At 39.3% G+C, this 24955-nt stretch overlaps 3 protein-coding genes across 8 annotated transcripts in view; 1 reads left to right on the top strand and 2 right to left on the bottom strand.

Annotated features, from left to right (window-relative positions):
* Nucleotides 1-3784, top strand: part of LOC116703651 (myosin heavy chain, fast skeletal muscle) — an 11841-nt gene extending 8057 nt beyond the window's left edge. The window contains exons 28-39 of one of the 2 annotated variants that reach the window (XM_032538523.1): nt 86-282; nt 388-571; nt 678-843; nt 940-1064; nt 1218-1526; nt 1601-1804; nt 1890-2015; nt 2127-2297; nt 2445-2549; nt 3186-3281; nt 3365-3496; nt 3663-3784. In XM_032538523.1, coding sequence (XP_032394414.1) covers nt 86-282; nt 388-571; nt 678-843; nt 940-1064; nt 1218-1526; nt 1601-1804; nt 1890-2015; nt 2127-2297; nt 2445-2549; nt 3186-3281; nt 3365-3496; nt 3663-3683 — 1836 coding nt within the window. In that variant the 3' untranslated portion in view covers nt 3684-3784. The remainder of the gene's footprint in view (nt 1-85; nt 283-387; nt 572-677; nt 844-939; nt 1065-1217; nt 1527-1600; nt 1805-1889; nt 2016-2126; nt 2298-2444; nt 2550-3185; nt 3282-3364; nt 3497-3662) is intronic. The other variant, XM_032538522.1, reaches the window with a different exon arrangement.
* LOC116703664 (uncharacterized) lies at nt 3760-9894 on the bottom strand. 2 transcript variants are annotated; one of them, XM_032538557.1, is made up of 15 exons: nt 9649-9894; nt 9053-9173; nt 8906-8970; nt 8703-8808; nt 8450-8611; nt 8087-8253; nt 7520-7696; nt 7280-7424; nt 6981-7150; nt 6677-6838; nt 6338-6491; nt 6108-6256; nt 5440-5622; nt 4972-5010; nt 3760-4863 (listed from the first exon to the last, which is right to left on the bottom strand). In XM_032538557.1, exons 1-15 carry the CDS (start codon nt 9697-9699, stop codon nt 4441-4443), a joined length of 2274 nt encoding a protein of 757 aa, XP_032394448.1. In that variant the 5' UTR covers nt 9700-9894; the 3' UTR covers nt 3760-4440. The 2 variants fall into 2 exon arrangements, with proteins under 2 accessions (XP_032394448.1, XP_032394449.1); XM_032538558.1 differs by lacking the exon at nt 8703-8808 and having other exon boundaries at nt 8087-8268; nt 8450-8609.
* A 1356-nt stretch (nt 9895-11250) lies between these two features.
* On the bottom strand, nt 11251-24659 carry stxbp2 (syntaxin binding protein 2). Of its 4 annotated transcripts, none has more exons than XM_032538566.1 (19): nt 24539-24659; nt 21415-21464; nt 21252-21333; nt 20622-20698; nt 20468-20543; nt 20116-20219; nt 19609-19757; nt 19440-19524; nt 18696-18826; nt 18478-18585; nt 18310-18367; nt 18138-18203; nt 17637-17717; nt 14611-14752; nt 14343-14449; nt 14160-14258; nt 13986-14071; nt 12076-12233; nt 11251-11967 (listed from the first exon to the last, which is right to left on the bottom strand). In XM_032538566.1, the coding sequence occupies exons 1-19, from the start codon at nt 24573-24575 to the stop codon at nt 11888-11890; spliced, it is 1776 nt and encodes a 591-aa protein (XP_032394457.1). In that variant the 5' UTR covers nt 24576-24659; the 3' UTR covers nt 11251-11887. The 4 variants fall into 4 exon arrangements, with proteins under 4 accessions (XP_032394457.1, XP_032394456.1, XP_032394458.1 ...); XM_032538565.1 differs by having other exon boundaries at nt 12076-12236; nt 24539-24658; XM_032538567.1 differs by having other exon boundaries at nt 12076-12236; nt 24535-24602.
* Between the last annotated feature and the right edge of the window lie 296 nt (nt 24660-24955).

Below are 24955 nucleotides of genomic sequence, written 5' to 3'. Positions count from 1 at the left end.
CACACACACGCACACAAGGTCAAAACAATTTCAGCACCACTGTCTTGGCTGGTAATTAAGAATGCTTGTTATTATGAATTTACAGGCCAAGAACGCCATGGCCCATGCTGTTCAGTCAGTCCGGCATGACTGTGATCTGCTCAGAGAGCAGTTTGAAGAGGAGCAGGAGGCCAAGGCTGAGCTGCAGCGAGGAATGTCCAAGGCCAACAGCGAGGTGGCTCAGTGGAGGAGCAAATATGAGACTGATGCTATTCAGCGCACTGAGGAACTGGAGGAGGCAAAGTAAATGAAAACTTTTACTTTTTCATAAATACTGTACATGATTTGAATTCAATAGTTTACCTATTCATATATTTTTGCAAAATTAATTTCACTACGTCACTTCAGGAAAAAGCTTGCCCAGCGCCTGCAGGACGCTGAGGAATCTATTGAGGCTGTGAATGCTAAGTGTGCCTCTCTGGAAAAGACCAAGCAGAGGCTACAGGCGGAGGTGGAGGACCTCATGATTGATGTGGAGAGAGCTAATAGTCTGGCTGCTAACCTTGACAAGAAACAGAGGAACTTTGATAAGGTAAATGGTTAAACTGGTCATCAAAACCCAGTTTAATTAAAAGCAACACATACCAATATAATTAAGTCATTATTTAATTAACCTACCTTTTAATTGACCCTTATAGGTCCTGACAGAATGGAAACAGAAATATGAGGAGAGCCAGGCAGAGCTGGAAGGAGCCCAAAAGGAGGCTCGTTCTCTCAGCACTGAACTGTTTAAGATGAAGAACTCTTATGAGGAGGCTCTTGATCAGCTGGAGACCATGAAAAGAGAGAACAAGAACCTGCAGCGTATGTCAACTACAATCTGCTTTAAAGTCAAATAATAATGTATTAATTATTGTGGAGGATATAAGAATGTTTCTCTTTCTTGTATTTTCTCTGTAGAGGAGATCTCAGATCTGACTGAACAGATTGGTGAGACTGGAAAAAGCATCCATGAGTTGGAAAAAGCAAAAAAGACTGTAGAAAGTGAGAAGGTTGAAATTCAGACTGCCCTGGAGGAGGCAGAGGTATCATTTTTATATTTAATGTGTTTGTTATTGCAACAATTCCTTTAATGGTGCCCTATGATATTAGTACTTTTAACTAATTTCAGATATGTGTTGTTATGACAGAACAGTTATTGTGGTTCTTGGCAATACTTAAAAGGACTTTTCTTAAAGGGTACACTGGAGCATGAGGAGTCCAAGATTCTCCGTATTCAACTTGAGCTCAACCAGGTCAAAAGTGAGATTGACAGAAAGCTGTCAGAGAAAGATGAGGAGATGGAGCAGATCAAGAGGAACAGCCAGAGGGTGATAGACTCCATGCAGAGCACTCTGGATGCTGAGGTCAGGAGCAGGAATGATGCCCTGAGAATCAAGAAGAAGATGGAGGGAGACCTGAATGAGATGGAGATTCAGCTGAGCCACGCCAACAGGCAGGCTGCTGAGGCCCAGAAACAACTGAGGAATGTCCAGGGACAGCTCAAGGTGAGATTTCTTTGATCACTGAATGAAAAAAACGGTTTTAGAGTACGACAAGTTAACATGAACTCTTGTTTCAGGATGCCCAACTGCACCTTGACGATGCTGTTAGAGGACAGGAAGACATGAAGGAGCAGGTTGCCATGGTGGAGCGTAGAAATGGCCTGATGCTGGCTGAGATTGAGGAGCTGAGAGCCGCTCTGGAGCAGACGGAGAGAGGACGCAAAGTGGCTGAACAAGAGTTGGTTGACGCTAGTGAGCGTGTCGGACTGCTTCATTCTCAGGTTTGTTCTCAAGTCACAAGAAACTATTATTGTAAAAATACATTATAAATATGAAATTAAATGTGGCTCTTTATTTAATATTCAGAACACCAGTCTTCTGAACACCAAGAAGAAGTTGGAAACGGACTTTGTCCAGGTTCAGGGTGAAGTGGAGGATTTAGTTCAGGAATCAAGAAATGCTGAGGAGAAAGCCAAAAAGGCCATCACTGATGTGAGTTTACATCTCTAACTCACCTTATGTTTTTTGGTCTACTTCCATGCATTGATAATGTTAAGTTTACTATAGATTATGGAAGAATTAGAGAACATTGTATCATTTCAGGCTGCCATGATGGCCGAGGAGCTGAAGAAGGAGCAGGACACCAGCGCTCACCTGGAGAGGATGAAGAAGAACCTGGAGGTCACAGTAAAGGACCTGCAGCACCGTCTGGATGAGGCTGAGAACCTCGCCATGAAGGGCGGCAAGAAGCAGCTCCAGAAACTGGAGTCCAGGGTATGCACTGTATATAAATGCTCACAGAATGATTGAAGAATGAGAATCAAGCTTTAAATGGATTAAATTAACTTTGACTTTCTTTCTCCGACCTCAAATCCTTGTACAAGACTTGATTTGTTTATTATTTATGTCATCACATTACAGGTGCGGGAGCTAGAAGCTGAAGTTGAGGGTGAGCAGAGACGTGGAGCTGACGCTATTAAAGGTGTCCGCAAATATGAGAGGAAAGTGAAGGAGCTGACCTACCAGGTAAATTTAATTTCACTAAAAATGACCATAGTTTGTTTTTGAAGTGACCTTGGGTGTCATGCATGGCACTTTAAATAAAAGCATTATTATTATTTTTATTATAATTAATCCTTGATTCCAGTGGTGGAAAATAACAAAGTACTTTTACTTAAGTACTACCTAAGTACAATTTTGAGGTACTTGAACTTTACTGGAGTAATTTCAAGGAAACTACTTACTTATATATTATTATTATTGCTCCACTATATTTTTTGGGAAATGATAGGTTCTGTACATCCGCACATTTCCAATTGCCCTGCCTGATTTGACCACTATAGTCAGGTATACTGTAAGTAGAGTGGAGCTACGCTGGGAAATAAACACAAATGCTAACCCAATTATAACTGGGTAAATTGCATTAACATTGACAAGGTCCATTCTGCTTGATGAGAACTTTTACTTTTGTTACCTGAAGCACATTCATTTGATCATACTTGTGTACTTTTACTTCAGTAATATTTAAATGCAGGTATGCTTCTTCTTCTTGTATTCTGTGGTAATACTACCTTTAATTTAAGAAAAACATCTAAATACTTCTTCAACAACTGCTTGACTCTGAATCAACACTCCATAAGTGATCATTGATTAACTGTACAGACTGAGGAGGACAAGAAGAATGTGGCCAGACTTCAGGATCTGGTGGACAAGCTGCAGCTCAAAGTCAAGGCTTACAAGAGACAGGCTGAGGAGGCTGTAAGTCAGATATTTTAATGTGTGGATGTAATAATGACATCAGCATGAACAACTAAATTAATGTAACTCTAAACCCGTCACAGGAGGAGCAGGCCAACACTCACATGTCCAGGCTGAGAAAGGTTCAGCATGAGCTGGAGGAAGCTCAGGAGCGTGCTGACATTGCTGAGTCCCAGGTCAACAAGCTGAGAGTCAAGAGCCGTGATGCTGGAAAAGTAATTGTTTTCTTCTCTTTGACAGTGTCATGTGGTGAATTTACTTCATGAAGCCATGGTTTTTGCATTCTACTAAATGTTGCATTGCTTTCTCTATCAATACTGAATGTTATAGTGTTCCTACTATACAAGTACTGCAAGTGCTAATTCTCTCTCTTACCTTCAGGGAAGTGACTCTGCTGAATGAGATACCAGATCCGGCTGAGGCATGAGTTCATACAATATGAACCACTGAGATTTTCCTCTGTAAATCGTCAATAAATGTTAATCTCAATGTTGTCTCAAGTACTCAGTTTTCTTTTTTTACTTTTTCTTTGCCATGTTCAACCCCAGATAACCTACTTGGCTTAGATAAGACTGTGTGTCAATATGAAGACCAAACTGGCAAATTATTGCTCATAATATCATTGCAATTTCATCTCTTTCTTTTTCATCATGTGTGGTTGAGGCGCACCAATGATTTCTTGAAAACAGTAGTCAATTGTAGTGAATTGATAGCTCTGTAATAATGTAAAATGTTACAAGTCTCTCTAGGATAATGATGCAGTTCAACTTAATTTAATCCTTTCTACAATTTCTCTCTTTGGATAAGCAGCTTAAACAGTATAATCTTTAACTGTACACATTGCATTTACGCAAAGCAAAGAGTTCTCATCCACACAACTAAGTTTGAAACAAAATAGATAGCGTATATGTATATGGAACATTAACCAGCAATGAAATTAAATAAATTAAATACCATTACCTACCCAGTCCCGAAAATAAAAACTGAATAAAGTTGAGTTGTATTACAGCAAGAGATTCTAATTAGTGCGGGCATATTCACAATACAGATACAATTTTATAAACCTTATTCATCAGTTGTTTTCGATCCAAGTCATTTACAGACACCTCACATTGCATTTCTATTAATTTCCTCAATAGATCATTTGTGGCATACCTGACTATTGTTTGTTGCCACCATCCTTCTTAATTTTCTTTCCACCACCCTTTCCCTGCTCAGCTTTTTCCCTCCCCTTTCCAGGATCCCCTTTCCCCTTTTGTCCTCCTTGAGTCATTCCCTTCTGCAGCTGGGATGTGTGAACCTTCTCAACCAGAGAGAAGTAGTCTTCATCTGGACTGATGGGGCTGGTCATGCTCCCCTGTTCATGTCGGTTGGGAGATGACGGCCTTGAGTGGGCTTTTCTGGGACTTGCACGGCTTGGAGAGCTGTGCCTGGACTCGACATCTTTTGGGACAAGGTTCAGGTTGAAGGACAGGGGTCTGTCAGGTCGTGGGCTAAGAGGGATCACAAGGTTATCTCCAGGGGCTCCTAGAGTGAGGAAGACTTCTGGGAATGTACATGGTTGGTTGATATTCCTGTGTCCCTATGACAGATAAGAGCCAAATTAGCATAAATGAAGGAACCAATCTTTTATTAAGACAACAAGCATAGGCAATTAGCTCACATTCTACCAAGCTGTGGTACAACTTACCTGCTCTGGTGTGAAGCTCATGGACACCCTCACTGTCATCTGTGAAGAAATAGCATGACATGCTGTTCTATACAAAGTGGTTCAGTGACTCTTGTTTAGTTGTATTGTTCATTCATTAGTGGCCAACTACAGAACAGCTCTAGAACACTAATCACTTAAAGCAGCAAGCACTTCCACCCCTAACTGCAACCCTTAACTGGGGTAGGGTTAAGTCATTTAAATAACTAAAAGCTGGGCTCACACAAGTTAGATCTTTTCAGGTTTCAGTTTTGGTATGGTTGACAATTTCTTTCAGTGCAAATCAATATAAAACAACCAGTAAATATATTTGTATTAGCAGTATATTCATCCCTTTATATGACCTTTGCATTTTTAAATTTAATAAAAAACTAATGACAATGTTTTTCCCCTAGCAGTCCCTCTCCTAATGAAATCAAAACACTGTTATATTTGAGGTGAAAAATGTACCTGTGCTGGGGAATTTAGCTTCTTCTGAAATTCTGTTGCAGTGTTAAATGAAGCAGATTTGGGTAAGGCTCTGGGGGAGCCAGACTCTGCATAACCCATTTGGGATTGAGAGACAGGTGTGGAACAGTCCTTCCTTGATGTTGTTGGTGTACTTTCAGCCACAGTGATGTGTGGTGGTGAAACCTTGCAGAGGAAAAATCAAAAAGGCAGTTGAGCAGTTAAGTATTCTGCTATGACAGCTGTGATTTAATAAAATCATAATTAATTGTGTGTATTAGATATTTATTAAGCAAGTATTTCCATGTCAACATACTTTTCTTCTTTACGTCCAATACAAATGGTACAAATATGCTCCATATCTAGAATGGAGAAGATCTACCCTCTCAATTTGAAACCATAAGGTGCTCCAAAATCCTTTCAGCTCAGCTGTTCAAGACCTTGTGGTCCAAGAATGACATTTTTGCCATGATGACTTACAACATTTTAGACACAAGAATATGCCTGCACATTGACAGACATGCATCATGCCCCACATACCATTCACATTGTGGGAGGGTACCATAAAATATCAAGGAACTAAATTTAGCAATATGTATTTATTTAATAAAACAATTTGCCAATATTCCTTATGCTTTTGCCATCAATCATTTAAATGTTGTATAACTTACTTGGATTCCAGCCTTTGCATTTTTACCATTATCTTTTATTCCAGAATTCCCACATGTCCCTTGCAGGTTAGGAAGTGCAACACGCTGATCGTCTAGCCATCGTCCCCGACTGAAGGCTATGATATTCAAGAATTCGTCAGCGTCTGCACCTGTTACAGAGAGTCAAGAGTGATTGCTGTGATGTCTCAGGGGGCGTAAACACATACTTGACACCTTGTGCTTTTTCTGACCTGTGGCTACGCTAGTTAAAGCAATTCCATTGTGCATGGGTGTGGCAGGTGTACTTCTGCTGGGTTGTAAAGAGCAGCGCTGCTCTTCCATACGTCCACCTTGTGCATGACTTATCATTTGTAAGAACTGCTCCTGTTCAGCTGGAGATGCCCCCTAATACAGATTTAAAGAAAAAAAAAAGCAATGGGAAGTGAGACAACTAACAAACAACTTGGCCAGTAGAAGCTGGATAAAATATAATAAGCACATTTTTTTCTTCAACAGACTGTGGAGGATGAGCCTCCCTATCCATCACTGATGTCATTTTAATGTATTTATTGTACAGCATGATGTCTCACCTGCTGATGTTGTTCAGGTTTGGTACGGTAATAGGAGCTGGACCTTTGGGGAGGTTTATCAAGTGCGTCTGATTTGGGATGCTCTTTGCGTTGAGTAAATGGGGTACCCATATTTTGGAAGATGTGGGGTAAAGAACATCTCTGTTCATCCATCCTTGAGCCCTGTGGAAGGAAAATAAGATTCATTGTTGTAATGTTGGATAAAAGCAGTTGGATGTGCTTTTAAACATATCCTACATGTGCAAATACATGTGTGAAGACTTTCTGGAGTAAAATCACAAAAACTGTCAAAAGTAAGCCCAACCTGGACTTTGGAGACCATGGAACATAAGTAGCTTGCATCCATCTCTGCAGCGGTTGATGTGGTACCTCCATTCTGTATCCCTGGCAACGAAGGAAGAGACACTCGCTGGTCATCAAGACGTCGGCCCTGAGAGTTGGCCAGCAGGCTAAAGAATTTTTCAGAATCTGGACCTAGGTTGGTGAAAATGGCCATATTAGTTCAGCGTTAACATATGTAAACAATTATGACATCATGAAAGAGCAGTTCATGCATCAAATGCTAGAATAAAAACAACAAGGCAAATCTGTTTGTATTCTAACCTTTGGAAAAGGTGCTCTGACTGGGTTTGTGTTTGGGTGTGGACTGGGGACTAACGTTTAAGACACATCGCTGTTCATCCATTCGCCCACGCTGGGATTGACTTATTAAGTACAAAAAATCTTCCCGATTAGCTGGAGTCAAGGCCTAGATGGGAAAAATTGTACCGTACATATTTAGATCAGTAAATGAATGAAATTTACCTCCTGGGTTTAAAAATGTGCAGTGACTTGAGCAGATACCTGTTTTTGAGATGCTTTGTCTTCAGTCTTTGGTCGACCTATGTCTGAACCGGGGCTGAATGAAGCTGAACGTGGAGGACCTGAAGCATATGCAGATGTATCCTTTTTTGGTGAACACTGGGTTGCCGGGGTAAGGTCTTGAGGTAGTGAACACCTTTGGTCATCCATTCTGGAATCCTGAAAATAAATTAGCATTTTTCAGCATTCTTGATCAGAAGGCACACTTCTGTGATACGTAAAGTTCCACACAGTATTGAGCAAATGATGGCTTTATGTAACAATGTAATCATAAGATTATTAGCCCTGTCAACAGGCTTGAATTTAACAAATGATATATTACAGGATTGAAATAACGTGAAAAAATGTCCTAATTTAACTCTTCCTAAGATGGTGGCATGCTTTGACGTGACATTTCCATGAAAACAGAAAATTAAATGAAAACTGAAAAACATGTCTGCTAATGTATGGCTTTGTAGCATCCTACAAAAAAACATTTCATTTATGTAATATTTGTGAAAAAAAAATAAAGTAAAGTATTTAGTTTTTTGACAAAAGGAAAGTACTAACCTGGACTTTAGAGACCATGTAACACAAGTAGCTTGAATCCCCTACTGCAGTAGATGTGGCATTTTCCTTTTTTATTCCTGGTAATGACGGAAGAGACACTCGCTGGTCGTCAAGCCGTCGGCCCTGAGTGCTGGCCAAGAGGCTGAAAAACATTTCAGAATCTTGACCTGGGAAGATAAAATCTGAAAACAGGTGAAATAGTTAAGTAACTGTATAGGCAATTAACTTTAAAAAGGAAAATAAACTAAATGGTAAGTAAGAGGCAATTACAAGAATTGCAACTTACTTTGGAAAATGTTTAGAGAGACTTTATACACACAGCCTCAACCTGTTTTAATTTTTACAACCTGTTTTAATTTTTACCTGTGCTTGATGTACATGCAGCAGGCTTTCCGTCTGTGTGTTTGGGTGTGCAGGGAGCACTCTTGCTTGAATCCAAGAAACAGCGCTGGTCGTCCATGCGTCCCGACTGGCCTTGGCTGATCATATTCATGAACTGCTGTTGTTCATCAGTTAATTCTTCCTATTGGAAAAAAAAACAGATTAAGATTTGATCAAATTATATCTAATAATGTCAAATGAGTCAGTAGAAGAAACAGTAGGACAGAACAGATCATTAATTGGTTATCTGGTACCAACAGAAGCTTCCTATTTCTATCTGGAGTACTCTCTGTCACAGAAATCTGGGGTGCAGAGCTGTGATGGTTAGTACTCCAAGGTTCCTGAGAAAACAAGTCACATTCGGGGTAGACATTCATTTTTCACAGCACCACCACTGCAGTTGCATGCACAAAGCCCTTACAGTTTGTAGTCTATTACCTGGTAGTTTAACCCTGGCAATGACACTCTCAGTTCATTAAGGTGTTGTCCCCCATAGTTTGAACCTGTGGGGAGCAGGGGTGAAAAAATCAACATTAAATCCACAAAATTCACTGCTGACGGTATCTTTGTGTCTGCTGTTCCAACCTGGAGGTGTAGTTTTGATTTGTCTAGTTTTAACAGGACTCAAGGAGCAACGCTGTTCATTCATTCGTCCACGCTGTGAGTCACTTATTATGTTGAGGATCTCCTCATGTTCTGGGGTTACCTGTTGAACATCAGCCAAAGGAAAAACAAATAGTATGAACTATTAAAACATAGATAGTGGTGCTCCTTTGTACTTGTCCTAAACAATTTTGGTATATTGTTCCAATGTAAATCCTAATTTAAAATTCAATTGTTCTTAAAAACTAAACTTTTTTCACCCTCCATATCACAGTAAAAGTCCAGGAACCCATTTTGGTGACCAATGTAAAACATGGATGTAATATCTAGATGTAATCAATTATAGTATATGACATTGCTGAAAAAGTATGATAAAATACTTTAATGGAGAAGAATAAATGTGACAGCTTAAAATATTTGCTTCTTTTGGTTGCCTTTGAGAATTAAATACCATACTGTACACAAATATCTAAAATAAATGAACAATGCATTTAAGAAAATACGCATCTTAAATGATGATGATGGCAAAATATACACAAACTTTCAAGCATGGGAATATTTGTCTATAAAGAACTTACCAGTTCAGTGTCGGTAGCTTCTGATTTTGAGTCCACTTTGGAAGCTGCCATGATGAAAGGTACTGCAAAAAAGGGGAAGCGTCCCCTAATGAAAACTAGATGAAAATGTGAAAAGTACAGAAAGTTACACAAAAGTACTTTCTGTAAGTAATGGGGAACCCATTCAATACTTGAATGTAACTATTGTATGTGCAATGGAAATGATGATCCTGATTGATGCTACTCCAAATGTGTACTGGATATGACTTGTTGGAAGGCTTTTAAATAGAGTTAAGTCCTGAGTAATAACCCATTGCCATTAAGATCCAAGCCAGTGCCCCGCCCGTAATATTACCATCTGTAATCCCAGATGAAAACATAATCCTCAACATGGAGAGGATGATCTTTTTCCCTGTTAGGTGTACATGTTCTCCCTTCTGACATAACACTATATTTAAAATTCATGTTTGCATTTTAAAGCCCTCATATTGGCAATAGTGGAAGTATGCATATGCTCAGGTTGTGCTATTGAGATAAACATAAACTGCCAGTGATGTGATAAATGAGGTCAAACTCAACACCCACATACAAATAAACTTAAAAATATGAAAACAAGAGTAAAAAATAATTATTGTATCTGCCCTATGATTCGAATCCGCTCCAAAATATAATAAGTTTATTTAATGTAGCACCTTTTACAGAACAGTCTCAAAGTGCTTCACAAGAACACAATTGTTTAAAAAAAAAAAAGCATTAAACAAAAGGTAAAAACATTAAAGAAAAAAAAAGTCAAAAAAAACTTAAAAAACAAACAAAATTACTAACATTAGACAAAGGCCCATTTAAATAAGTGAGTCTTAAGCTGCTTTGTAAAAGCGTCAACAGAGACCACAGAATGTGTGACAAAAGGGCCTTCTGCAGGGTCGGAGCCATCACTTCAGAGGCACTGTCACCTTTTAATTTTAATCAAGGGAACAAGGGACAGCCAGTAAGCCCTGGTCCGAAAACCTAAATGACCTACTGATAATAGAAGGATGGAGCAGGTCAGAGATGTAAACAGGTGCCTGACCATGCAAGGCTATATATGTCAAGACAATAATCTTAAAATGAATCCTGAACTTGATAGGAAGCAGAGTAAAGAGGATTAGATGGGAGTGATGCAAGCTGTAAGGCTGGACTTGGTCAACAGCATTCTGAACCAGTTGTGGACAGTCAAGGGACAACTTGCTGAGGCAGGTGAGAAGAGAATTGGGATGATATTCAAGCATGAATGATCATCTCTAGCTCAGATGGTTAACAAGTTTTTCTTTAGCTCACGCTACACCCTTCCACCAAGTTTCATGAAAATTGGGCAAGTAGGTTTTCTGTAATACTGCTGACAAACAGAAAACATAACCTCCTTGGCTGACATATTTTAGAGAAAGATGGTGGTTGAATAAAATACCAAAGTCAAAAGATCCATGACAAACAGTTCTGAGCATGGAAGTTTATTCTTAAATTTGGGATCACCATGTGTGATAAAGATCATACTAAGTGGACAGTGAATTGTGATTATTTCAACACATTTAAAACAATGTTTATGCTGATTTGAAAGTCCTCTGGAACACAATGCACAAGACACAATTTAAAGTGACATCATGTTTCTTTATTACCTGTCTTTAACATCCAAGAAACAAAACACCCACCATACATGCTTCCAGCAATATATTAATGTATATGGTAAATGTGCAAGATTTCAGCAGTTAAGACATTTTGTCTAAAATTAAATTACCCAAACAAGGAAAAGAAATGTACCTAGAGAAAAAAAAGAATGTATTTCACAATTAACCTCACTGAATATACAATACATACTTCTACTGACTTATATACATCTACATTAGAATTGATAAGATTTTTGGTGTGACATAATCCAGTTTTGTGGGAAAGATGCAATTGTTTGAAAACAAAATTAGGGAAACATCATATATAATGTAACAAAAATAAGAACTTCAATGATAATAGTAAAATAATCAAAATATTATTGTCTAATTAAATATTTAATATAATTTTAATCACAGCAGTACACAGAACCCAATTCTCAACAAAATGACTATTCTAAAACAAAATGAAGAATCACAAACATGTTCATCCACGGCTACATCTAAGAATTCTCCCCATGCATCACTTTAGACGTCGGAGAGGCTGTGACAGAAGATCAGCACCCAATCATCTTAAATGAAAGACTAAAACCTTAATCCAGTGTGCTCTCTCCGTTCAGGGTCTAACTATCAGGATTAGGAACTTGGTCCAGACTCTTCAGGTCATTAAGGAAGCTGGTTGGAGTCAAGATGTGAGAAGACCCTGTCAAGGAAAATGTGATATTTTTCATAAAAGGAGGCAAAACTTCTTGAATGCTGCATTTTTTGGGACAAAAAAAAAATTGTGGTCTCCTCAACATGGATTCCTTACCAATCAGCACTTCCCATTTTCCATCAGTGGCTCGAGTGACTTCATAGGCAGAGCGCATCTCCGACTGTGACACCCCACCAATCACAAATATAATAAGACGAGGGCCAGAGCGATATTCTGTTGGAGATTTATTTTTGTGCCAGTGGCCAAAACGTGCACTGCTGTAAAAGAATTAAAACAATAATTGAGCAATAAGTCAGTTTCAGTACACTGAATGATCCGGTGGATGTGGATATGTATATACATACACCTTTAATTCCCCATGACAGATGAAAATATGAAATGGGAGAGAGAAGGGGAATGACATGCAGCAAAGTAAAGTAAACCTCTGCATAGGTGTGCATGCTCTACCAAATGAGCTAACCCGTCCACCGACAAATATTTTTAAAGAGTTCATATTGTACTCATTTTTTTTAGGTTCTTAATTGTATTTAGAAGTTGTACCACAATAGGTTTATGTGGTTTCATTTTCATAAACCCCATATATTTGTTGTACTGCACATTGCTGCAGCTCTTCTTTTCACCCTGTGTGTTGCGCTCTCTGTTTTAGCTACCGAGCGAGGCATCTCACTTCAGTTCCATCTTTGTTGGGAGTCGCACATGCGCAGGCTTGTCAGTTGCAGAGTAAGAGGGAGTATATAGCTAGCAGCTAGGCGAGCATTAAAACGTGTGTTATAAAGTGATGCACGTTCGTCACGGAAATAAAGGTTGGAATACATTAGAGCTACTTGGAGCGGTTTGTGAAAAGTGTTTCTCTGGAAGATGGTAAGTCTCTTTGGTGTGAACTTTAAGCTTTTTCACTTTGTAAATCTATAGCGTGCACAAAAATATATATAACACAATAAAGGTAAGGGGGAAAACCAAAAAGCATAATATGAACAATTTAAAGTAATGTTGAGCTACCTAAAGGATCGTAGAGTGGAAATAACACCATGCCACTGACCACCTGTGTGAAACAAATCTCTCTGCAGTATCATGTGGTAAATTCAGATGAATTCTGATTGGCTCTAAGGGTTTCTATCGTTCATTAAATTGCTCTAAAAGTGATCCCAACGATATTGTTTGCCACTGTCAATATAGTTGTGGTGCACCATCCATTGGAGTTAGAATGATTTTTAAAAAGTAGATAGTTATGGTTATCATTATAGTAATCTTCTTGGTGTGGACGGCCCTTTAGTCAATGCACAGCTCTGCTGATTTAACACGATTTTAGTTTAGATTGCATTGATATTTTATTGTAATGCTTTCCTTACTATCTCTGCCAATCAGTTCTATAATGTTACAAAAGCGGTCAAATTAAGACTTTATTTCCAACTGCAATGTCCGATTTTTAATAGCCAGCCCTATTAAGACAGCCTAGGGTTAATATTAATGACTACTCAGTTTTAATTCTGCACTTTACTTAAAGGGGACCAGCATTGTGCATTATGCAGCTTATGAGTCAACCCAGGTCCATGGGAGTGGTTTGTATAAGCCCTATGGTCATGATAGGAATGAAAAGCAAAACTGGTTTAACTTCCCCTTTTCAACTCACTTTGTCAAACGCTGGGTTCCAACTCAGTATAATGGATAAAAGCTTTTATTGGACAGCATTAATCTGTCTGTAACTCCAATTAATGTTTATGTTGCTTTGAAAAAATAGCAAAACTATGACTTTTTTTAAAAAGTAATATCACTTTGGAACATTAGGGGGGGGGGGGGGGGGGGGGGGGGGGGTAAGGCACCCGGGATTTCTTTTCTAGCCGTCATGTTTTCAAAATCTTTTGTATTATTACTCATTAACTAATAATTTCGTTATACATCATGCACTGTACAAAAGTACCAATGTGCAGTTCATTTATCAAATATGAATTGCATAGTGTTACTTTATTACAGTTACATACAATTTATATTCTGTACCAAGCACCCACCTGACTGCAGTCTGAGTTGTGTTGATGGGAGCAGGATCAGAGATGAATGGCCACTGCTTTCTGTCCAGTTTGTCCTCGATGGCATTCTGCGACACAGAAACACAGATTGTGTAACAATTAGAAAACTGAGCAGGTGTGCCAGTAAAATCAGAAACCTTGTTTTGGCTGTATTACCTCCATGACATCTTTAATTATGGGTGCCCATCTAGAGAGCTGGTACGTGCTCTCTGTGCGCTCTCTCCGTTCAGGCAGAGTTTGCTCTGCATTGCGGCCCTAACAAACAACATAAAGTATGTAACAAATACTAAGGGGAAATCATGATTGAAATTGAACACACAATGCAATCAATAAATTTACCCCAGCTATAATGTTACAGCCCAGGTTCTGCAGATTGGTGATGATGTTGCTGTCGGCTTGTATGTTTGCATGCTGGATGAGCTTGGCAAGGTTCTCCTCCCCGATGCCTACATGGATAACCAGATATTTAAAAATGGTGATGGCAATGATAACACTAGTTTCTCTGCTAGTCAACAAAACAACGCTTCTGGTCATGTTAACCCTTTAGGTATGTTTTTGTGCAAAAAGAAAATGTGGGTTTTAATGTCATATTAGTTTAAAAAAGCACCTCTTTTCTTGTGGAATATGTACAGCAGTATGATGCGGATCTTCTCATAGGCCCCAATTTCATTGTTCAGGAGAACAGGAACAATGCTCTTCATGGCATCCTTTAGAGGTTCCCCTTCTGCATTTGCTCCCATTGCCAGGTCCTGTGGAAGACACTCATGGTTAACTATTAACTTCAACTGGAATCTCAATTGCAACTTAAGTCAGCTGATAGACAATTCATGGGGCAGCTGACACAGGATGATGACTTTCATTTCAACCTTATTCTACATTTTTTGTTTCATGGCAATACTATGACTTTTAAGAATAATGCATTAGGACTATTGCGCTGAGCTTTCACTAAACTTCTTAAAAAGGTTAATGCAGGCGTTACGTATGCTGTAAACTGCTCCATATAATAATCTCAGAATACTTACAAATTGTTTCACTGAACAGAAGAAAAAACTATTTGTAATGAAAGAAACTGTCCTAGATTCACAGTAAGCCTCCAGAGTTGCATTTGTACTCCATTAACTACGTCAAAAATAATGACAGATATTGGCCCCTTAACTTGGCTTTTATACTTACATCTAGCTTTGGGATATCCCTTTAATGCTATCCTGGGCACTGTGTGACCTCCCTAAAAACTCTTGTTAAGCTTTAAGATGAATCTGGACTAAGGTTTGTTGGGGTCAATCAACAACAAAACTTTTTTTGAGCAACTAAAATTAGTGAGTGGCTACAAAAGCACATGATACAGCACACTGTTCTGTTTGTAATGTTACACACATACGCCTGTATTGGGTTGCCCAAACGATGTAGAAAACTAAAACAAATGACAGCTGATAGAGAGCTGTGGCTGTTAGATCACCCTTTCCATCTTTGAGCCAAAACATGCTCATTGGATTAAAGAGCTAGCTTTCAGATATGCTGACAGTCCATTAGTGCATTTGAGTAATTCATTCATACAAAAAAGGCCCCATTAACACTTGTATCTCATAATGCCACGACCATGCATGCTTATCATTTCCTGTGTGCATTATCTGATAAGGGATGGAATTGTAGTCAAATACATCCTGTCATGTTGTCAACCATATCTAGCTCATACGCACAACACCCTGGGGCTTTGCACTGGTCTGGACCATGGCATTATCCCAGGCTCATTTTGATGGAAGGATTTCTACATCACCAAGTAGTACAAATGGGTTATTTAATGCTTTTACACTCAGTGATGACGTAACAGCTTCTCCTGCATTTCTGTAGATCTATGGATGTTGATGTCCGGTCCAAAGCTTCTTATGTAATATAACGATTCTCCATTAAATATCACAAGACCAGTGGAGCTATAAATAAAGATGCCATCACACAAAGGACACTGAGTGGGTTAAGTGAGTGGGACAGACGGACATTCCCTCTAAGATACTTACCGTTACTGACTAACACAGTGGGACATATAGTTGCTACCCTGTAATATAAAAACAAAAACAAAAAAACCCTCCAAACTAAGATTATTTTGGCCGTGGAACAACGGATCAGATCTTCACTCTCGCAAGGATCTTGGAGGGTGGCCCTGGGTGAGTCATTGCCCAAACCAGTCTACATGTGTTTTGTGGATCGGAGGAGGCGTATGACGGGTCCCCCGGAGAAATTGTGGGAGGTGCTGCGGGAGTAGGGGTGAGGGGGTCCTTTCAGGGCATCCAATCTCTGTATGACCAAAGCAAGAGCTGTGTCCGGGTTCTCGGCAGTAAGTCAGACTCGTTCCAGGTGGGGTTGGCCTCCGCCAGGGCTGCGCTTTGTCACCAATCGTTTGTATATTCATGGACAGGATACGAGGCGTAGTCGGGGCGGGGGAGGGTTGCAGTTCGGTGGGCTCGGGATCTCATCGCGCTTTTTGCAGATGATGTGTCCTGATGGCGTCATCGGTCTGTGATTTCAGCGCTCACTGGATCGGTTCGCAGCCGAGTGTGAAGCGGCTGGGATGAGGATCAGCGCTCTCAATCTGAGGCCATGGTTCTCAGGCACAGTGGGGGGAAGAGGAGTGTCAGGAGGGAGGCGGGGGACGAAAGGCGAGGAAACCGATGGAGTGCTTTCTTCAGGTAGGGAGTGAGTCCTTACCCCAAGTGCAGGAATTATTAGCGAGTGAGGGGACCATGGAGCGTGAGATTGGTCTGAGAATCGGAGCAGCTGGTGCGGCATTACATTCCGTTTATCGCAACGTTGTGACGAAAAGGGAGCTGAGCCAGAAGGCAAAGCTCTCAATCTACCGGGCAATTTTCGTTTCTACCCTCAACTATGGTCGTGAAGGCTGGGTCATGACCGAAAGAACGAGATCAAGGGTACAAGCGGCCGAAATGGGTTTCCTCAGGAGGGTGGCTTGCGTCTCCCTTAGCGATAGGGTGAGAAGCTTAGTCATCCGAGAGGAGCTCGGAGTAGAGCCGCTGCTCCTTTGCGTCGAAAGGAGTCAGTTGAGGTGGTTCGGGCATCTGGTAAGGATGCCTCCTGGGCGCCTCCCTAGAGAGGTGTTCCAGGCACGTCCAGCTGGGTAGAGGCCTCGGGGAAGACCCAGGATTAGGACTGGCCTGGGAACGCCTCGGGATCCCCCAGTCGGAGCTGGTTGATGTGGCTCGGGAAAGGGAAGTTTGGGGTCTCCTACTGGAGCTGCTGCCCCCGCGACCCGATACCGGATAAGCGGTCGAAGATGGATGGATGGATGGAAGATTATTTTATCAACTATGCATGAGCAGACAAATACCATGACTATTGCAGCTCTATGGGTCCCTTTCTCTTTAGGGATCAAGAGGCCGTTATCATGTTTCTATTTATACCTCCAGCTATATGTACAGGACAACTATAGCTTCACTCATTTCATTGCCATAAAACTGTAGATGTAATAAACTGGACCGCCACAGTATAGCTGTAAACATTACAACAATGCAATTATTTTTTAAATCTATCTGAGCGGTTTGTGTCATAACTGCGTTGAGTCAAAATGTCAATGATATTGTCAAAAATATTCTTTTCAGTTGTACACCCCACAAGAGTACTGACCTGTTCCACTTCACAAAGCTTATCAAGAGAGCCCTTAAATTTCTTCATACAAGCTTCGGCTAGGTGCAAGTGAGTAGAATACTGTGAATGAAAATGCATAATAATAACATTCAATTAATTTGTATTTATAACAAAACCATCATATGATATAAAACAATAAAACATTTTTTTCAAAGCCACAGGCAAGACTGACAGAAACGTTCCGGAGCAACAGAAATTCTTGTCATAATTGACAGTCAGTGTATGGGCAAATGAACGAGAATGTGGGCACTTTTTTTTTTAATTTAGACTTCTTCAAACTGTCAAATTTACTGTCAGTACTGTTGCCTAATAAAATATGATCAAAATCCTGATTAAGGGAAAATTAACTGTTGTGTATAGTCCTCCTTAAACAGAGAGTACTGGCTTTATAACAATAATAAATAAATAAAATGATGATGATGATGATGATGAGGATGATATAATACTAATGGTAAAGATTTGGCTTTTCTTCATCCTCACCATGCTCAGCTCCTTTTGATACTGTGGCATCTTCTTTAACATCTGAGAGAGATCTTTTAAGTTGGCCTGAAATGCAAAAACATTTTTACCAAAATAGTATTAGAACATAGGTTTTCATCATCTTATATTACAGACTTCTGTAATAATAACTGAACTGTGTATGAACACTCACATTGTCTGTGCACATTCTCTTGCTCTCACAAAAGGTGCGAAGAAGCTCTGTCACTTTCCTGCAACAATGGGTTTTGAAAATGATTAGTCACCTTGTGCAGGAGTACATTTAATTAGTTGTCATAATGATGACATGAGTTATATTCTCATCTAGTTGTGTCAGACTTACTTAGTGACATCAGCAATGTGCATATGTCTGAGCTGAACCCAGAGCTCGTCATCTTCGTCCAATAATACTTCTCTGTCATTTGAATTTCCAATGCCGGTTGTCTGATAACTTCAAAAAATAAAACAAGTACAACACAATTAACTATGGATTAATGGTATGTCCAAAACAGCACACTGACCTGGCAAAGGGAATGAACAGAAGCCCAGATATTCACTCACGTATAGATGTCTTGTTTGATATCTAGCAAGTCGTAGGCCATTGCTTGGAAGGTCAACTCATGTAGAATAGGTGAGATGGGATCAAACCCCCGATCAACAATCAGTAGCTGGGATCTTGCCTTATCTGCACCCTAAAAACAATAAAAAAGGGATATTATATAATACTAACCAAAAATTTGATTTACTTTACAGATGCATAATAAATTAGGATCTAGACTAGAGTTCGCATGACATATAAGGCCCTTTATTATCTTTTTGTAAATCTGTCATGCGGTAAAAGTCTTATCAACTATTTCAATACAAATTTAATATCACTGTCATGCAGCATGAGGCAGTGCTTCAGCAAATTTGTCAAGTACAATAAAAAAAAAATAAAAAGAATGTTTAGACAGCACAGCATGATATTGCACTTCAGATCTATGGGGGCAAAAAGAAAACAGTAATACATGCCTGTTAAGACCCATCTCAGGAGCAAGGATATGTCAGCTAAGAAAGACAGAAAAGAAGGGAAAAGGGAAAGGTCCAGCAGGCGTAATCAACAGAATATAAAACCCAGAAACCACAGAAACGTTCACAACCTGCGAAGGTGAAGAGCTGCGGAATCCCAAAGGAAGTGTATTCTCTTACATGGAAAGATTGGTTTAGCAGAAAAAAAGCAGAATAAGAATTCCAGATACAAGAATTGTATTAATACTGTAGAGCACATAAGAAGTGTTGTGGGTGGTGGTCTAAGTAGTTCCTAACCTCTCCCATGCTTGGGTTGTCAGCTTTATGAGCAGTAAGGCGCTGGTGGACCTCCACAGCCAGTCTAGCATTATCCTCTGGTCCCCTTAGAAACAGAGAGGTATACAAATGAATCAACAAATTCAGTGGAAAATTAATGTCAGTGTGCTTTGATGCAAGTCTTTCATACTTGCGGTAACGGATTGCAGGGTACTCCTTAAGTGTGTCACAAAGGGTGGCAATCTGCTCCGCCAGATTTTCCATCATTTTGTCTTTATCTTTATTTGGCTTAGAACTGTAGAAGGAGTACATGGAGGTCGGATCATCCAGTGAGAATACCTGCAGGGGTGAGAGGTATTAAGGTTTGCCTCAATTTAACAATTAAGTTGAACTATTCACACTTACATCAACAAAGGAAAAATGACTTTGTATAATGTGAAATGCACTGCTTATAGTAATATGCCCACAGCTCTAGGGGAGCTCTTAACTTTCTCATCAACCTTGTTTCCAGCCATAGCAGGCATAACAGATAAACCCACTGTATGTTACCTGCCCAGTACCACACAAAACACAGACGAAATTTGGTGGCTAGCCAGATCTTGTTCTCAGGAGTTGTTGGTAACCAAAGCACCACAAAAACAAAAGTGAATAAGAATTGGTAGCCCAAAAATTTAGGGAAAGGGAGATAATTCCCTACCTGAGCCTCATAAGGCAGGAAAGCAACGTTGATTTCTTTTAAAGTCTTGACGACCTTGGCAACTCTGGATCTACCAATCTCGGCAAAGAGACCATCTGGACAAGCTATAGAAGCAAACATTAATAAATTAGAAAAGGCAATAGCTTAATGTTATTATTAAATATATTCACACACACACACACACACACACACACACACACACACACACACACACACACACACACACACACACACACACACACACACACACACACACACACACACACACACACACACACACACACACACACACACACACACACACACACACACACACACACACACACACACACACACACACACACACACTTACTATCCGTGAAGAAGATGTGTGCAGCTTTGTAAGTCAAGGCAGCATCTTTGAAGTCATTAATAAGAGCACGGACTGACTGTAAATGAAACCAAATTTTGGTTAAGAGATTAAGAAAATTCACAATGAGGGAACTGAGGAATAGACAACAGCTAACCTTCTCCACAGGTGAAATTAAATAAATGGCCTCCAAACTAGAGATGGGCTCTCTACGTTTATTGATGTCCTCCACAACTGAAAAGGAGAAAACAGAGAATTTTTACTTTAATCTAAACAATCTGACATGTCAGTTGAAATACAGTAATATTATGTACAAGCTGCAAGGTCAAAATCAATGAATGCTGCCATGAATTACAAGTGTGTGCGGAACTCTGAGAGGGCACACACATTTGGTGTGTGGCTGGTGAAAAACACTTTCACATTCAGGTGCAAATTTAAGATTTTTTTTGATTGGGATTATGCAAATGAAATGGCTTTGAATGGACTGCATCTTTTTCACTTCTATCAAATCAATCAGGGACCATTAATGCGCTAGTGGACATTGTCAACTTAAGAAAGATTACGACCATCCACATAACATGTAGGAAACAAGATGAGCATTTTGGATGTGGCCAGGACAAACGTAAATATCACCCAATTTCTCTATGATGACATTTTAAAGAGGTTGGCAAAAGTTAAGCAACACTTGAAAAATGTCTACTGATATCTGTTAGTTCTTTAAAGTGTGATCCCTCATATATGCAACTGATCCATAGGATGCAAGACCATTAGTTATCTGCATACTTACTGGTAACCCCCTCTGCCAAAATGTCAGACATCTTGCAGCAAGAGGACAGAATTCGCATGCTCATGTGATCCACGATAAGAACCTGAAGTAACCCAAGATAAAAAGGGGTTTTAAATCTAGTGACAAAATCAGGGGATTTTTATTCTTATTGGTCAACCGTTACCTTCCATTCTCCATCCTTCTTCACACTCTTGATAACCCCATTGAGGATTTCTGTAGAAGAGAGGAAAAATAAATCGTATATGATTACAGAAAACTGTCAATAATTTGGTAGTCTTGCACTGCCAGACCTATCGCCACAGCGGTTCGAAGGAGGGTCTGGCTAGTCCGCACAGAATACTGAGATAGGAAAAAAACGTGGTCTTGTTTATTGACATTTCTTTAAGCCAATCACAATTGTCCTCGGCGGCGCTAAGCACTAAACTTAGCATCCATGACTTTGCAAAATAGGAACTTGTTTTGGTGGAACGTGTACATTTAAAAGTTGTTTCAGTCGTGCAAGAGAAAACTCAGAAGGTGATTGACACCAGGCTGAAAATGAGGGACAACCAGCAGAAACCTCCAGCAGCACCGAAAGAATCCTGTAAATTAAATGTCGTTGATATAGATTAATAATTTGGAAATCTTACACAGAAAAAAAAGGTAACAAGTGTTGGAATTTTAGCAATGCCTCCAAAACAGCAATACTTGGCAATGCTGTCTGTAAAACAAAGTAACATAACACCATTATATTTTTATGTGATAGTTATGATTGAAAATAACTCCTAATTTTTGTTACAGCACTCATTCACCTTTTTTTTTTTTTAATTCCTCTTTATCGAGTATGACAGAGTGGCATTCAATCTACTGCACAACGGAAGCTAAAGAGTAAAAGAATACATGCATGGCTTCACTGAAATGAAACAACGAACTTTCTTGAAACCAACCATAGCACTTGTATTTACTAACTCAGTCGGTTGGGTGCAACTTCCTTTTGTTATACTGTTTAGATTAAAGAGTATGAGACTCAGACAAAAGCATAGTTGTTCCAGCAAAATCATAGGCGCAACAGTTGAGGTATGGTACTACTGGTAGGTAGGCAACCTTGTCTAAAATGCCTTGAAATAAAATATTAACCTTAGGAGTAAAAGAGCAGAGGCACTATTCCACACAGAAAAAGCTGTTAGAATACAAATACTATGTATACTAAGTGTTGCCATTGTTAAGGCCATCATCTACTTAACAAGATCTGGGTGGTTTATCACCTCAGCAAAACCGTTTCCTCTCTTTAATAGCGCACAGAAGGACAGCGTTGCAAGAAACACGAAAATGAAGAACTACATCGATGTGATAGCATGTACTTCCTTGATTAAGCTCATTAGAAACACAGCAGTGACTCTCTAAGACATATGATTGATTGTTAGAAGTCTTATTACAACATCCATTGACTTGCTAATTGTCATGATAATTGGCTGGCACAAATTTAATTCAGCAGATAATTATAAAGACAAAAAAAAATCATTGCTCTAAACCTTCTGTTAATTATCATTGTAATTGCAATTTTATGAATTGCTTCCAAAATAATATCTGGTGTTGGTGGGGTTTCTGAATTTTTAGTGGAAGCTGGTTAGACTATAATTTGTTTTTGGGTCAGGACTGTTGAGATAGGAGGCCATACCTATAATCTAGCTTGTGCCAACATACATTCAACAACATAGAGCTGTCTGCAAGGACCAAGTTGAAAATTAATCACTGAAAAAAGTATAATCTTGCCATGCCCAACCTATTTTCATAGAGGGAACTGGAAAAGATGGGCTGGAGTTAGTAGCTGGGGATTTCCACCCTAAAGCAGACATCCTTCCAGCTATTTTAGCAATCTAAATCTTAGCCTACATATTTGTTAATATTTAATATGTTACAAAATATCTGCATGCATATCATCTAATGCACATCTGATGCCTGTCTTGCCTGTAACAGACTGCTGTATTACGACTTTACTCTGTCACTGCTCTAAGTTGATTACTTACAATGACATATTATATTTGGCATTATAGTGACAGGGGAGAGGGCCTGAACTCTCCCATGCTTTAACTCAACATGCGTAGACAACAATGTTTTCAAGCATTAGATCAAGCGCTTAAGACTTGTCAACATGCCACCTTTCTAACTGCTTTTAAAGATGTCCAAAGCCCAGCCCTACAAACATGAGTTATTTAAACTAGTGACAATGAAAAAAGGAGCATATTCTAAAAATGTACAGGAATAAAAAACAAGTCATTGTTGGTCTGATCTCAGAATCCTAGGCTAGATCAAGACACCAGTAGGCTACACATCCCACTGCTCAGGGACTACAGATGAAAATGAGCTTATAGCTAGCTCCAATGCTGCTAAGAAGCTGTGCATTGTCCCTGTCAAATAAACAAATAACAAAGATTTCAGCAATTCTGAGTGGAAGGTGTTTGCACACTAACTTTACACTCCTACTAACCCTTGGCATTAGTGAAAAGGTTTTAACATTACCAGTATTAAAATAAATGTACCTTTAACATCATAAGTTGTTTAGAACAAGGAACCACTTGATTACCATACTTAAAATGTGGCGTATGACAAAAAAGTATATAATAGTTATATAATAACCATGAACATCACATAACGCTATTTGTCTTTGTAGAAATTTGTGAATACAAAATGTATTAATATTATTCATTATTAGCCTACACTTAACTTTAATAAATACTGTGAATGCATAATTGTTATCCTACATTTTTTTAAACAAAAAACACACCTGAGTAAAACTTGTATTATCAGTTACTTTAAAAACTTTTTGTAAGAACAATTATGATTTTATTGATATTTAATTGCTCACAACATGAATGCTCCTGCTGATTTAGTCCATGGCTAGAAAAGTTATGAGACTTCCTTTTAGGTTAACATTAGCTAGCTAACGATAGCCTATGGACTGTCGCAACATTTTAGTCACTGATGCCGCGTTTTACATCCGCCAAATATCCCAACAAATCTTAATTTCCCCTCAGCAAATGTTGTTATCAACACAACAATACCAACTGTTATCAATGGCTTGGGTTGGCGAAAAACATTATTTCCTCAGGTAATATTAGCATTTTAAATTGGGACTGGAACAGGAAGAAACCTTTGGTGAACCAACGTCGCAGCAGTGTTATGACGTTAGGTCTAACGTCAATTTATCGAGCTCGTACGAGATAAATTCGAATTAACTACCAATGTATTTTAATGTTAGTTGTGATAAACTTCTGTAAGTAGATAACGATACAGAGAGTGCAACTTACTTTCTCCTACTACCGCTTTCAGCCCACTCGGTGCCATCTTGACAGCAGTCTGCTGGCTTCTCTCGTCGGTCACTTCCTTGTTGTTGCAAAGCCTGTTTGGTGCTAGCCATAGACAGTTAAAGAAGTCCTAGCACACAGCTTTTGACAGTGAAATAGTGCCCCCCATTGTCTGATATTACTATTGCCTCAACCAACACGTCTTTCACATTTTTTTTCACAACCAGCCAAATGCTGCTCGAATACATATATCTATATATATATATATATATATAGATATATGGTACATGCATTAAGGGGTTATATTGTAAATCACGATCAGTAAGCTATCAGTCTTCAGTTATTGTAGTACATTTGTGAGACATCTGTACACCTTAATATCCAAACCCAATCGCATCCAATGGGCAAATCGAGACTTCT

Source organism: Etheostoma spectabile, chromosome 15 (genome assembly GCF_008692095.1).
Source record: "Etheostoma spectabile isolate EspeVRDwgs_2016 chromosome 15, UIUC_Espe_1.0, whole genome shotgun sequence".
Lineage (NCBI taxonomy): Eukaryota > Metazoa > Chordata > Actinopteri > Perciformes > Percidae > Etheostoma > Etheostoma spectabile.
Note: the sequence above shows the minus strand (reverse complement) of the source record. Positions and strands in the feature narration are given on the sequence as shown.